Source organism: Mandrillus leucophaeus, unplaced genomic scaffold (genome assembly GCF_000951045.1).
Source record: "Mandrillus leucophaeus isolate KB7577 unplaced genomic scaffold, Mleu.le_1.0 Scaffold78, whole genome shotgun sequence".
Lineage (NCBI taxonomy): Eukaryota > Metazoa > Chordata > Mammalia > Primates > Cercopithecidae > Mandrillus > Mandrillus leucophaeus.
Genome location: NW_012108474.1, coordinates 378,214 through 389,238, shown reverse-complemented (window position 1 = coordinate 389,238; position 11,025 = coordinate 378,214). Strand labels below are relative to the sequence as shown.

Below are 11,025 nucleotides of genomic sequence, written 5' to 3'. Positions count from 1 at the left end.
AGCCCGGGGCCGGGGTAGGGGGTAGGTGGTGAAAACCGGGGGCCGGGCCAGGCTGCAGGTGACTGCGAGCCCTCACGTCCCGCCAGGCCCGCGATGCCTCTACACAAGTATCCCGTGTGGCTCTGGAAGCGGCTGCGGCTGCGGGAGGGCATCTGTGCCCGCCTGCCTGGCCACTACCTGCGCTCCCTGGAGGAGGAGCGGACGCCCACTCCCGTGCACTATAGGCCTCATGGGGTCAAGTTCAAGATCAACCCCAAGAACGGGCAGCGGGAGCGTGTGGAGGACGTGCCTATCCCCATCTACTTTCCCCCCGAGTCCCAGCGGGGGTTGTGGGGCGGCGAGGGCTGGATCCTGGGCCAAAGATACGCCAACGACGACAAGGTGGGTCGGCAGGCGGGCTTCAGGGGCTCCTCCCAGGGCTTGGCTGTGCGGAGCGCCCGGGGTACCTGGAGAGATGTGGATGGGCTCTGGGGATTACAGCCTGGCGGAGACACAGCTCCAGCAAAGGGGCATACAGAGCAAGAACCGCAGTTCTGGCAAAGAGGACTGATAAACTAGGGGTGAGGTGGGGTGATTCAGGCCGGGGAGCAACCAGAGGCTGTGGGGAGTCGGGGTAAGGTTAGGATGAGGAGGAGGCCTGTGTGTGGAGCAGAGCAGGTCCGGGAGGCGAGCAGAGCTTCGAGGCTGCCTATGATGGACTTCTTGGCGGGACTGCTGAAGCCTCTGGGGAGACTTGGGTCACCTCCAGCCTGGAATGTGACGACCTGTCAACTGTGGGGTTGCACATGTTTCTGAAACACATCCAGCAACCATGTGACAAGGGCGGGAACGCCCAGCTTGCTGGGGAGCAGTCCACTTCTGGGTACACAGCCAGGACCAGCGGTTGGGCTAGGGCAGCACTGGGCTGGGGGCCGGCCCACTCAGCTCCAAGTCCCCAGTCTGACAGCAGTGGGTCTGTGATGGAGTCTCCCAGGGGAGGGTGAGGGCAGTTGCCCTGGGTCCCCCTTGGTCTGTAGGAGGAAGCAGCAGTACTCACAGAGGCTCCGTTGCACCCTCAGCTCTCCAAGAGGCTGAAGAAGGTGTGGAAGCCACAGCTGTTTGAGCGAGAGCTCTACAGTGAGATCCTGGACAAGAAGTTCACGGTGACTGTGACCATGCGGACCCTGGACCTCATCGATGAGGCTTACGGGTTCGACTTTTACATCCTCAAGGCAAGTGGGGTGGGGCGAGCCAGTGCACAGCAGGGTCTGGGATGGGCCAGTCAGACTCAAGGGAGCCCCAGGTCAGCATCACACCGGGGCGCGCTGGCATCTGTGCAGGAGAATCACTGGGAAAGCGTGAATGGGGCCGTGCCCCTTTCTGGCCAGCGCCTGTGGCGTTGCTCTGTGGGTGGCTGACTTGCCAGTGGGGCCTGAGTGAGCACAGCTGACCCCTTCCCTGCTCTTGGACTTGCTTCTGTTCTGATCCCACCCCCGTGGGATCAGGCGGCCCCACCTGGGCCTTCTCTGTCCTGTCCTGGGACCACCAGCAGCTAGAGAGGAGCCGGGTGGGTTGGCTGGAAGGGTAGGCGGGGCCCTGCCACCAGCACCTTGCCCCATGTGAGCCTCCTGCCAGACCCCGAAGGAGGACCTGTGCTCCAAGTTCGGGATGGACCTGAAGCGAGGGATGCTGCTGCGGCTTGCCCGGCAGGACCCCCAGCTGCACCCCGAGGACCCCGAGCGGCGGGCAGCCATCTACGACAAATACAAGGTGAGGGTTTCCATCCCGCTCCCTGCCCCTGGGGCCTCCCGGCTCGGCCCTGGGCCTCACCACCCTTTCCATCTCTGCCTGCCTAGGAATTTGCCATCCCAGAGGAGGAGGCAGAGTGGGTGGGCCTCACGCTGGAGGAGGCCATTGAGAAGCAGAGGCTTCTGGAGGAAAAGGTGAGTGTGTGAGCGCTGCTGCCTGCCCAGGGCCTGGTGTGCGGGGTCTGGGAGTGTGCTGCCTCGGAGAGAGCCTGCATGAGGGGCTGCTGCACCGGGTGGGCTAGGGGAGGAGCTGCTGCTCTGCATTGCCCCCACAGAGGAGCATGGCCCGCTCCCTCCCCTCCAAGTCCCCACCCTGTCCTGCCACAGGACCCTCAGTAGGAGGATTGGGTTCCTGCACCAAGGGTTTGCTCGGCCACCAGCATCCCAGGGTCTGGAGCCTGTGGTAGCTGTCGGGACAGGGAGCCCCTGATGGCATGGCAGTTGCCTGCCCCCATTCCCTCTGTTTATCCACAACCACAGGGATGGGACAGGGGCAGGTGTGTGCCTCCAGTGTCCCCAAGGGAGGGGGTTTCTCATCTCACTGACAGGGCTCTGCCCTCCGGGGCCTCTCATGCCCCAGTTCCTCTGGGCGGCAGCTGCTGGTCCGATCCCCACCAGAACTCCAGCTGCCTTGGGCTTTCCTGGCCTCACCATGAGCCCCTCTTCCCTTTAGGACCCCGTACCCCTGTTCAAGATCTACGTGGCGGAGCTGATCCAGCGGCTGCAGCAGCAGGCACTGTCAGAGCCGGTGGTGGTGCAGAAGAGAGCCAGTGGCCAGTGACCACACAGCTCCTCCCTGCCTGACCACCAGGCTCAGCCTTCCCTGCCAGGCCCTTTGCACTGAGGACAGATCCCGGGGAGCTGTGAGGGCCACTCATGGGCAGTGAGTGGATCCTGGTTTTGTGTGCTGCCCATGTACCTTCCAGCCTGGGGCCAGCTTGGCAGGGATCCCCAGGAGGCCTGGGGCCGCCCAGTTCCTCGCAGGCGGGGGCCCCCATGTTCGGGGCAGTGCTGCTTGTGCCCGTGGGGCCGGGAGCGAGTAAAGTCTGGGCCAGGCTGTGTGTGTGCGTCTTTGCTTTGAGGACCGGCATTCTCTTTGGGGACCCTGATCCTGTCACCCCTGCCCCTGCTGTCCCTGAGACCTCGGATGAGCCGTGGGCATTGACTCTGGCTGCCTGTCCCCAGCTGAGCTGCGGAGAGCAAGGTTTGATTCTGTGTTTTGTGGTTTGTTTGTTTTTTTTTTTTTTGAGACGGAGTCTTGCTCTGTCACCCAGACTGGAGTGCAGTGGCGCAATGTCAACTCACTGCAACCACCGCCTCCTGGGTTCAAGTGATTCTCCTGTCTCAGCCTCCTGAGTAGCTGGGATTACAGGTGCCCACCACCACGCCCAGCTAATTTTTGTATTTTTAGTAGGCGTGGGGTTTCACCGTGTTGGTCAAGTCTTGAACTCCTGATCTTGTGATCCGCGTACCTCGGCCTCTCACCATTTTTTTTTTTTTTTTTAAGATGAAGTCTCATTCTGTCATCCAGGCTAGAGTGCATCTATGTGATCTCAGGTCACTGCAACCTCCAACTCCTGGGTTAAAGCGATTCTCCCACCTCAGCCTCCTGAGTAGCGGGATTGCAGGCACCTGCTGTCATGCATGACTAATTGTATTTTAGTAGAGAAGGGGTTTCACCTTTTTGGCCAGGCTGGGCTTGAACTCCTGACCTCAAGTGATCCACCTGCCTCGACCTCCCAAAGTGCTGGGATTACAGGTGCGAGCCACCACCCCGGCCGGATTCCGTGTCTTTCTTTCCTCTGGTAGAGGGTCTGGTGTAGCTGGGGGCATCCAGGGGTGTAGCCGGCTGATGCCCGTTCCCTCTCCATTGCACATTCTTGCCCTTCTCGAACATTCTCCAGATCAGGGCTAGGGAGGCTGTGGCCTGGCTCTTCAGGGACTGGACGGAACCAGGAGGGGCCTTCAGAGGGCCCCACTGGTGCAGCTGTCTGAGTCAGGAGCCTCCCCTGGTCAGCACTGTCGTGGCAAGTGGTACAGGAGGTGGGGGTGACACGAACTTGGGGACCTGCGACCTTGGTGTCCCCTCCTGCTACTTCCCACCTGACCTGCAGGGTGGAGGTATGGCCAGCGGGAAGCCGGGCTGTGTACCCTAAGGCTTTTCCTGCCCTGAGGTTTAGGGGTGCCTGGCCCTCTCCCCTGACCCTTACCTGGATATCCTGATCCTCCGGACCCATTCAGTTCTCCTAGGGAGCACAGGGAGGGCTCCCCCAGCCGCATGTGCAGAATGACAAGGGGGGTTTATGTCCCCTGAGCCTAAGCCAGCCCTAGCTGGTGGCAGGTTGGGGTGAACTGGAGGCAGCTGCCTGATGTGGGCCTGCTGGCTGCTTGAGGGGCCCTGAGCTCCCAAGAGGGCTGTGGCAGAGTCCAGAGGGAGCAGCTGGCCCTGCTGGGCTGTAGAGGAGCCCATGGCTCCCGGGGCCACAAGGGGTCACTGCGTCAGGACCTGCCTGGTTCAGAGCCCTGAGAGTGCCTGTGAGGTCTCTGTCCACACCAGGCACCTCTGCCCACATGTCCTGCTGCTCTCCATACCAGTGCCTTCACGTGATGCCCCTGCTCTGTGAATGAACTTGAAAAAAATTTTAGGCCGGGCACGGTGGCTCAAGCCTGTAATCCCAGCACTTTGGGAGGCCGAGACGGGCAGATCATGAGGTCAGGAGATCGAGACCATCCTGGCTAACACGGTGAAACCCCATCTCTACTAAAAAAATACAAAAAACTAGCCGGGCGAGGTGGCCGGCGCCTGTAGTCCCAGCTATTCGGGAGGCTGGGGCAGGAGAATGGCATAAACCCGGGAGGCGGAGCTTGCAGTGATCTGAGATCTCGCGCCACTGCACTCCAGCCTGGGCGACAGAGCGAGACTCCGTCTCAAAAAAAAAAAAAAATTTGGGATGCGTGCAGTGGCTCACACATGTAATCCTAGCACTTTGGGAGGCTGAGGCAGGCAGATCACAAGGTCAAGAGATAGAGACCATTCTGGCTAACACAGTGAAGCCCCATCTCTACTAAAAATACAAAAAATTAGCCGGGCGTGGTGGCACACGCCTGTGGTCCCAGCTACTCGGGAGGCTGAGACAGGAGAATCACTTGAACCCGGAAGGCAGAGGTTGCAGTGAGCCGAGATCGCGCCACTGCACTTCAGCTTGGGTGACAGAGCGAGACTCAGTCTCAAAAAAAAAAAACCCAAAAAACTATGGCCTGGCACGGTGGCTTACACCTGTAATCCCAGCACTTTGGGAGGCTGAGGTGGGCAGATCACTTGAGGTCAGTGGTTTGAGCCTAGCCTGGACAACATAGTGAAACCCCATCTCTACTAAATACAAAAAATTTGCCAGGTGTAGTGGCACACACCTGTAATCCCAGCTACTTGGGAGGCTGAAGCAGGAGAATTGCTTGAACCTGGAAGGTGTGGAGGTTGCAGTGAGCTGAGATTGCACTATTGCACTCCAGTCTGGACAATAAGCGAAACTCTGTCTCAAAAAAAAAGGCCGGGCGCAGTGGCTCAAGCCTGTAATCCCAGCACTTGGGGAGGCCGAGGTGGGTGGATCACGAGGTCAGGAGATGGAGACCATCCTGGCTAACACAGTGAAACCCCGTCTCTACTAAAAAATACAAAAAATTAGCCGGGCGTGGTGGCAGGTGCCTGTAGTCCCAGCTACTCAGGGGGCTGAGGCAGGAGAATGGCATGAACCCGGGAGGCAGAGCTTGCAGTGAGCCGAGATGGTGCCACTGCACTCCAGCCTGGGCAACAGAGCGAGACTCCGTCTCAAAAAAAAAAAAAAAAAAAAAAAAGTATGAAAAGCAGACAGTGCTTAGCCAGTCCCTTTCCCAGCTCTGTGGGGCCATAAGGCTCAGCCCTGCTGCCCACACCATGAGTGCTGTTCCAGGCCCCAGTTGTAGCCAGAGTTGGGATGTTCTGGCCACTCTCTGCCCCGTATAATTCTGGTGTTCAGCTCTGAATTTAAGCCAAGCCCCCTCCAGTCCCTCACCTTGCCCCTGGCTCCCCGATGGTGTGTGTGTCCAACACGTCCCAGCTCAGGCCTCGGCAGCTGCCCCTCACTCACCACCTGCTCCTTCCCACCCCACCCAAGGCCCCAGGGCAAGCAGGGCTCCTGTCAAGGCCAGTAGGGTTTCCTGGGTCAGACTCCGGGGGCCCCAAGTGGTGAGGGGCCAGGCTTGGCAGCGGGCTCGCAGGTGTTGGCCTCGGTCCCCCTGTTGGCCGTGGTGGAACGTGCTTATCAGTGTCCTGATCTATGTTGACTCAGGGTCGTGGGTCTGGGACCAGGCTGCCAGCTGACCAGTGAGAGGAGCTGCATTTGGCCTCAGCAGGTCACCTCCTGTGCCAGTCACCTCACTGGAGCCCACGGCAGGGGAGGCCAGGCTGGACTGAGGTGGGGTCTGGGTGTGGCCAGGGCCCTGACTGCTTTCCGGTCAGAGGCCACAAAAGTGCTTGACTGAGAAAAGGGCAAGAGGCCTTCCGTGAATGCCGGACCCATCTCCCAAGATCAAACCGTGACTCAGTTCTGGGACGGGCCCAGCAGCTGGATCCAGCATACTATTCTGCCTTCTGGGATGTGGGGAGGGGTCCCAGGGACTGTACCGGTTCTGACAGGGACATGGGGAACCCAGAACTGAGCTGGGAGCCTGGGGAGCCGACCTGGGAATGACTGCCGGCCACCCTTCCCTGTCCTCCCTGTGCCCACCCCACACCTTCCTGCCCTGCCTGTGCCCACCTCACCCCTTCCAGAGCCAGGTCAGGCTGGGGCCACTGGACCCTCCTGCCGTCCTCACCAATCGCAACTGTCAGGCTGCTTCCTGAAGTGTTGGACTCGGTCTGTGAGAACGGCCAGTTCTCCCTCACTGAGGCCTGCAGACCCTCAGGTACCAGGAGTGGGAGAGGGGTCTGTGCAGAGCAAGATGAACCCTGCAGGAGGCAGAACTGCCCTGGGCCAGCCTGCACCAGCCCCAGCCTGTCAGAGCCCTCAGGGGCCAGGAGTTCCCCACCGTGTGTCCCAGGCTTGGCAGAGGCCATGTGTCTCCATGACAACAGTTAGCTGCGGTGTTGGGCAGAGACTGGGCTGTGGACTTCAGGGTGGACTCCGGAGTGGACCCTCACCATGGCTATGGGCAGGGGTCCTTTGGGGGTAGAAAACTGAAGGCCTGGAAAGGGCATCAGTGACCCCATCACTCCACATAGAGACTGGGAAGCCAAGGCCAGAAAGGGTAGAGTGGAGTGGATATGAGGCTGGCCTGTGGTACCCAGTCTCAACTCCGGGTCTGACCCCTGACCCCAAGGGTCTCGCCTGCTTCCTGAGTCCTGCTTAGGTGCACAGAAGCAGCAGGATAGTGGAGGGAAGGGTGTGGAGAGCAGACGGGCCGTCTGGGTCGCTTGGCACCTCTGCTTCTGTCCTCTGCCCCGTCAGTGTGCTGGGAGCTCAAGGGAGCTGCCAGGAGACCACTGTGTGTCCCTTGGTCCTGCTTAGGGCTCCGCCTCCACCTTCAGTCCTCGGCCGCCCTCTCCCTCTCACCAGTGCTCATCTGTAACACCAACCCTCTGCCGGCCCCCGGCACAGGCTGGGTTGTGTGGGGCTCCCAGGCTCCCTCAAGTCCCTGTCCCTCCTACACCCACCAGCCACCAAAGCTGGAACCCCGGCCACATGGCCACACCCAGCAGCCTGGGCTGCCTCGCAGTCCTGGCTCCCTCTGTTGCAGTGCCCCGCAGCCCTCCCTAGGCTGGCTCCAGCCCTGGGCCATCCTCCCCAACCACTGCCTGCTGTCCCAGGCTGGCGTCCCCACCCACACCCTGTCCCCAGACAAGCTGGTAGCTCTGAGCATGGCATGGGGGGGTGCTTCAAGGCCGGGTTCCATCCTGGGACAGGTGGCTCACCACCAGGCCAGTGTGAAGAAGCCTGGAGCTAGGCCCAGGGTCCTGGGGGAGCAGCCGCGGCCCAAGACCCCCAGCACCCAGGCCATACCATGTTCCCTGGGACCGGCCCCGAAGTCGCCCTCTTGAAGGTGGATCCCCGTGGACCATACTGCAGGCTGCCCTGGCTCCCAGGTCCCTCTGCTGGCCTTGGCAGTGGCCTCCCTGGGCTACAGCAGCCCAAGGCTCTCGCTTGCTCCTTGCAGTCCTGGAGCGGTTCATCACCAGATTCTGCTCATCAGGTGCTGGGCCTGGGCCAGGAAGGGGGACTCAGCTTCCTAGGCTTAGGGGAGGCCTTCGAAGGGGTCTTGGCTGAGCGGTGCTGCTGCCAGGGCGCTTGGACAAGCCAACGCTGTTTCTGGCTGTCACAGGGCTGGGGGTGGGGGGTGGCTCTGAGGATGCTCAGTGCCCTGCAATGCCCAGGATGTCCATGGGTGACGGGTGAGAAGCCTGGTCTCCGGACATATGGGAACGCTCTGCCAGGGCCGATGCTGATGCACCCTGGAGGGAAGAGACATTCTCGGGACGCAAGAGGGCACTGCAGCCCAGGGGGAGAGCAGGTGTAGCCGCAGGTGTGTGGCTGATGGCCAGATGGTCTGCTCAGCGTGGCCAAAGACCCAGAGTCCTGCCCGGCGGGAACCCCAGGTCCAGGGAGCAAGGCCATGGGAGGGGCCTCAGGGGGCTTGTGAGACAGGACTGTGTGAGCACATGAGTATATTCCAAGGGCTGCAGCTAACGAGAGGGTGGTAGAGTGGACTGTGGGCAGAGATAAAGCTGGCAGCCTTTGCCGTCTGAGGTGGATGAGAGCTTGGCTCTTCCCACTGGGGCTAAGAAGTTCTCCCTGCTCCCCCTCCCACTGCTTCCACCCTTTATTTTCCCACCAGAGTGTGCTTGGCCTTCAGCCCCTGGGGCAAGCCTGACCTGAAGTCCTCCTCTCAGCAGGGGCTTCAAGGCCAGTGCTTCTGCCTCTGCTGGGGGTCAGGCAGGGCACGGAGTGGCCCCCGACAGGCCAGGAGAGGGACAAGGACCCCACACACTGGACATGAATGAAACACATGCAAACGCTTAACAGCTGTTGTGGGGACAGCTACCATGCAGTCATGCCCGCCTCATTCCTCCAAGGGGACCCTGGCATGGGCCCACGGGCAGCGCCGCCTGCTCCCTCGGCAGTCAGGAGTGGCTCGGGGGTGGCGGTGTCTAAAGGGGCTGGTTGCCATGGCTACCATAGGGTTCCGAGGCCCGTCATCTGGTCCCTGCCTCAGCCAATCGGCGGCAGGAGCCCGAGCTGCAGCCCAGAGTCACGCTTCTGCCTCCCAGCCACACAGTGGCCAAGAGCAGGGACCTGCTTCCCAGAGTGGCTGAAAGTGCTCGGACGGACGGCCAAGCCCATCATGGCGGACAGCGGGACGGTGGGGCGTGAGCAGGCACACGGAGCCAGGCAGGTGAGGTAAGCCGGGCAGGCGGCCGGGCGGACAGGTGGACGCGCCTCCTCTGCCCATTGTTCTCGCGGCTGCGGCCCTGCCCTCGACCCACCCCACCCTCAAGCGCAAGCCCACACACAGCGCCCGCACCCTCACCCTCAGACCCTCTCCGGGTGTCCCAAGGAAGGGTCAGGGGAACAGACAAAGGGAGCAGGGTGAGGCAGGATGGATCCTGACGGACCTCGGACCCCAAAACCGCCCTGGTGGGTCTTCCATGTCAGGTTTCACATAGAGGCGGCATCAAAGACCCCCGACTGGTCCAGGCCAGCGTCCCGGCCACCGCTCCAGGGTGACAAGCCATGTCAAGTCGGTGCCATTTAAGCAGCATTTTTTCGAGGGGGAAAAAAAAAAAGAAAGCAACAGAAGCGATAAAAAGAAAAAAATGTCCACCTATGACAGGGGAAGCGCCCGCCCGATGGATCAGAAGCGCCAAATCCCATTACTCGGGACTTCAGGGACAGGCCCTGCAAGGGCAGCTGCGATTAAGAGCTTGTCAATGGAGTCTCCTTTGGAGATCAAAGCGGGGCGTGCTTGTGTGTGTGTGCATGTGCACGTGTGTGCGCGTGCATGCGTGTACGGGCAGGAAAGGACACCGTGGGGTGACAGCAGAGATGTCGTGCACCACAGCACTGTGGGACCCACACGTCGCCTGCACGGCCGTCTCCATGCCGCTTGTGTCCTTGCTGCCGTGTGCGACGTGTGTGGATGCGGCTGGGGGCCTGGGCCGGACACCTGGTCCCAACACCCGCACCCTTTGGAAGACCTCCACCTCCTGCTAGAGGCTGTCCCTTCCCCAAGTTCTGCCCAGAGGAGCCTGCAGGGGCCAAGCCGGGTGTGAGGACAGCCGTGGCCGCGTCTCCTCCCCCTGACCACGCCCTGCTGTCCACAGAGGCCTTGAGCTCTCATTTGGCCTGGCAGGCGCGCCCTGGGGGTTCAAAGCTCCCGTCGACATGATTGTTAGGTTATTAGGTAAACTCTGAGAAGCAAATCTTTTAATCCACTGTGGCTAATCCAGTGCACTTTTGTTTGCCACGACAGACGCTGCGGCAACAAAGGGGCCTGGGGCCCGGCACACACAATCACACACTCAGAACTTGGCCGCGGCCGCAGGGTTCCTAGGCAGCCGAGAGAGACAACTTGGGACAGCCGAGCAGAGGGAGGCAGTGGAGGGCACAGGTGGACGGGGCCACAGGTGGGCCAGGGTGAAGGTGGCTGCCCGGTGGGGGCTGCACTTCCTCACCTCCCGTTTAATGTCCCCTTGCCAGCTCGAGGGGGTACCGCTGGGCTCTGGGGTGTGCAGGCATTGGGGCCGCTGCGGGGAGTGGGTAGAAAGACAGATGAGCACCAACGGGGGGCGGCGGCGCCCAGAGAGTCCTGTGGGATGGAGGCCATCAGGGCAGAGAAGGGCGCGTTCAGGTGAGGGAACAGCAGGGACAAGGACTGGGGTCGGTGGGGCAGGGGCAGGAGTGCCCCCAACAAGGACAGGAAGCGGCTCAAGGCTGCCCAGGGAGGTGGGACTTCACCTGCTGCTTCCCGAAGTCAGCCCGAGGACCCTCGGGGCATGGCCCCTGCACTTGGATGCCACCTTTTTTGGAAAAACAGCACTGAGGTTGGGGGAGGCCAGTGGGCCCTGCCCTGTACTCACGATGTGCCTGGAACACCAGAACTGGGTCACGGCCAGCCGTGGGCTCCGTCCCACCACCCAGCCTGTGAGGGAGCCAACACACCTAGCCCAGAGTCAGGTCTTGCTCTCACCCAGACTGGTAGTGGAGTG

At 61.4% G+C, this 11,025-nt stretch overlaps 1 protein-coding gene across 2 annotated transcripts in view; it reads left to right on the top strand.

Annotated features, from left to right (window-relative positions):
* The window catches only part of MRPL28 (mitochondrial ribosomal protein L28), a 3,534-nt gene extending 680 nt beyond the window's left edge, over positions 1-2,854 (top strand). For both annotated transcript variants that reach the window (XM_011966881.1, XM_011966882.1), the window contains exons 2-6: positions 87-381; positions 1,059-1,211; positions 1,615-1,749; positions 1,836-1,922; positions 2,461-2,854. In XM_011966881.1, coding sequence (XP_011822271.1) covers positions 94-381; positions 1,059-1,211; positions 1,615-1,749; positions 1,836-1,922; positions 2,461-2,568 — 771 coding nt within the window. In that variant the 5' untranslated portion in view covers positions 87-93 and the 3' untranslated portion in view covers positions 2,569-2,854. The remainder of the gene's footprint in view (positions 1-86; positions 382-1,058; positions 1,212-1,614; positions 1,750-1,835; positions 1,923-2,460) is intronic.
* The last annotated feature ends 8,171 nt before the right edge of the window (positions 2,855-11,025 follow it).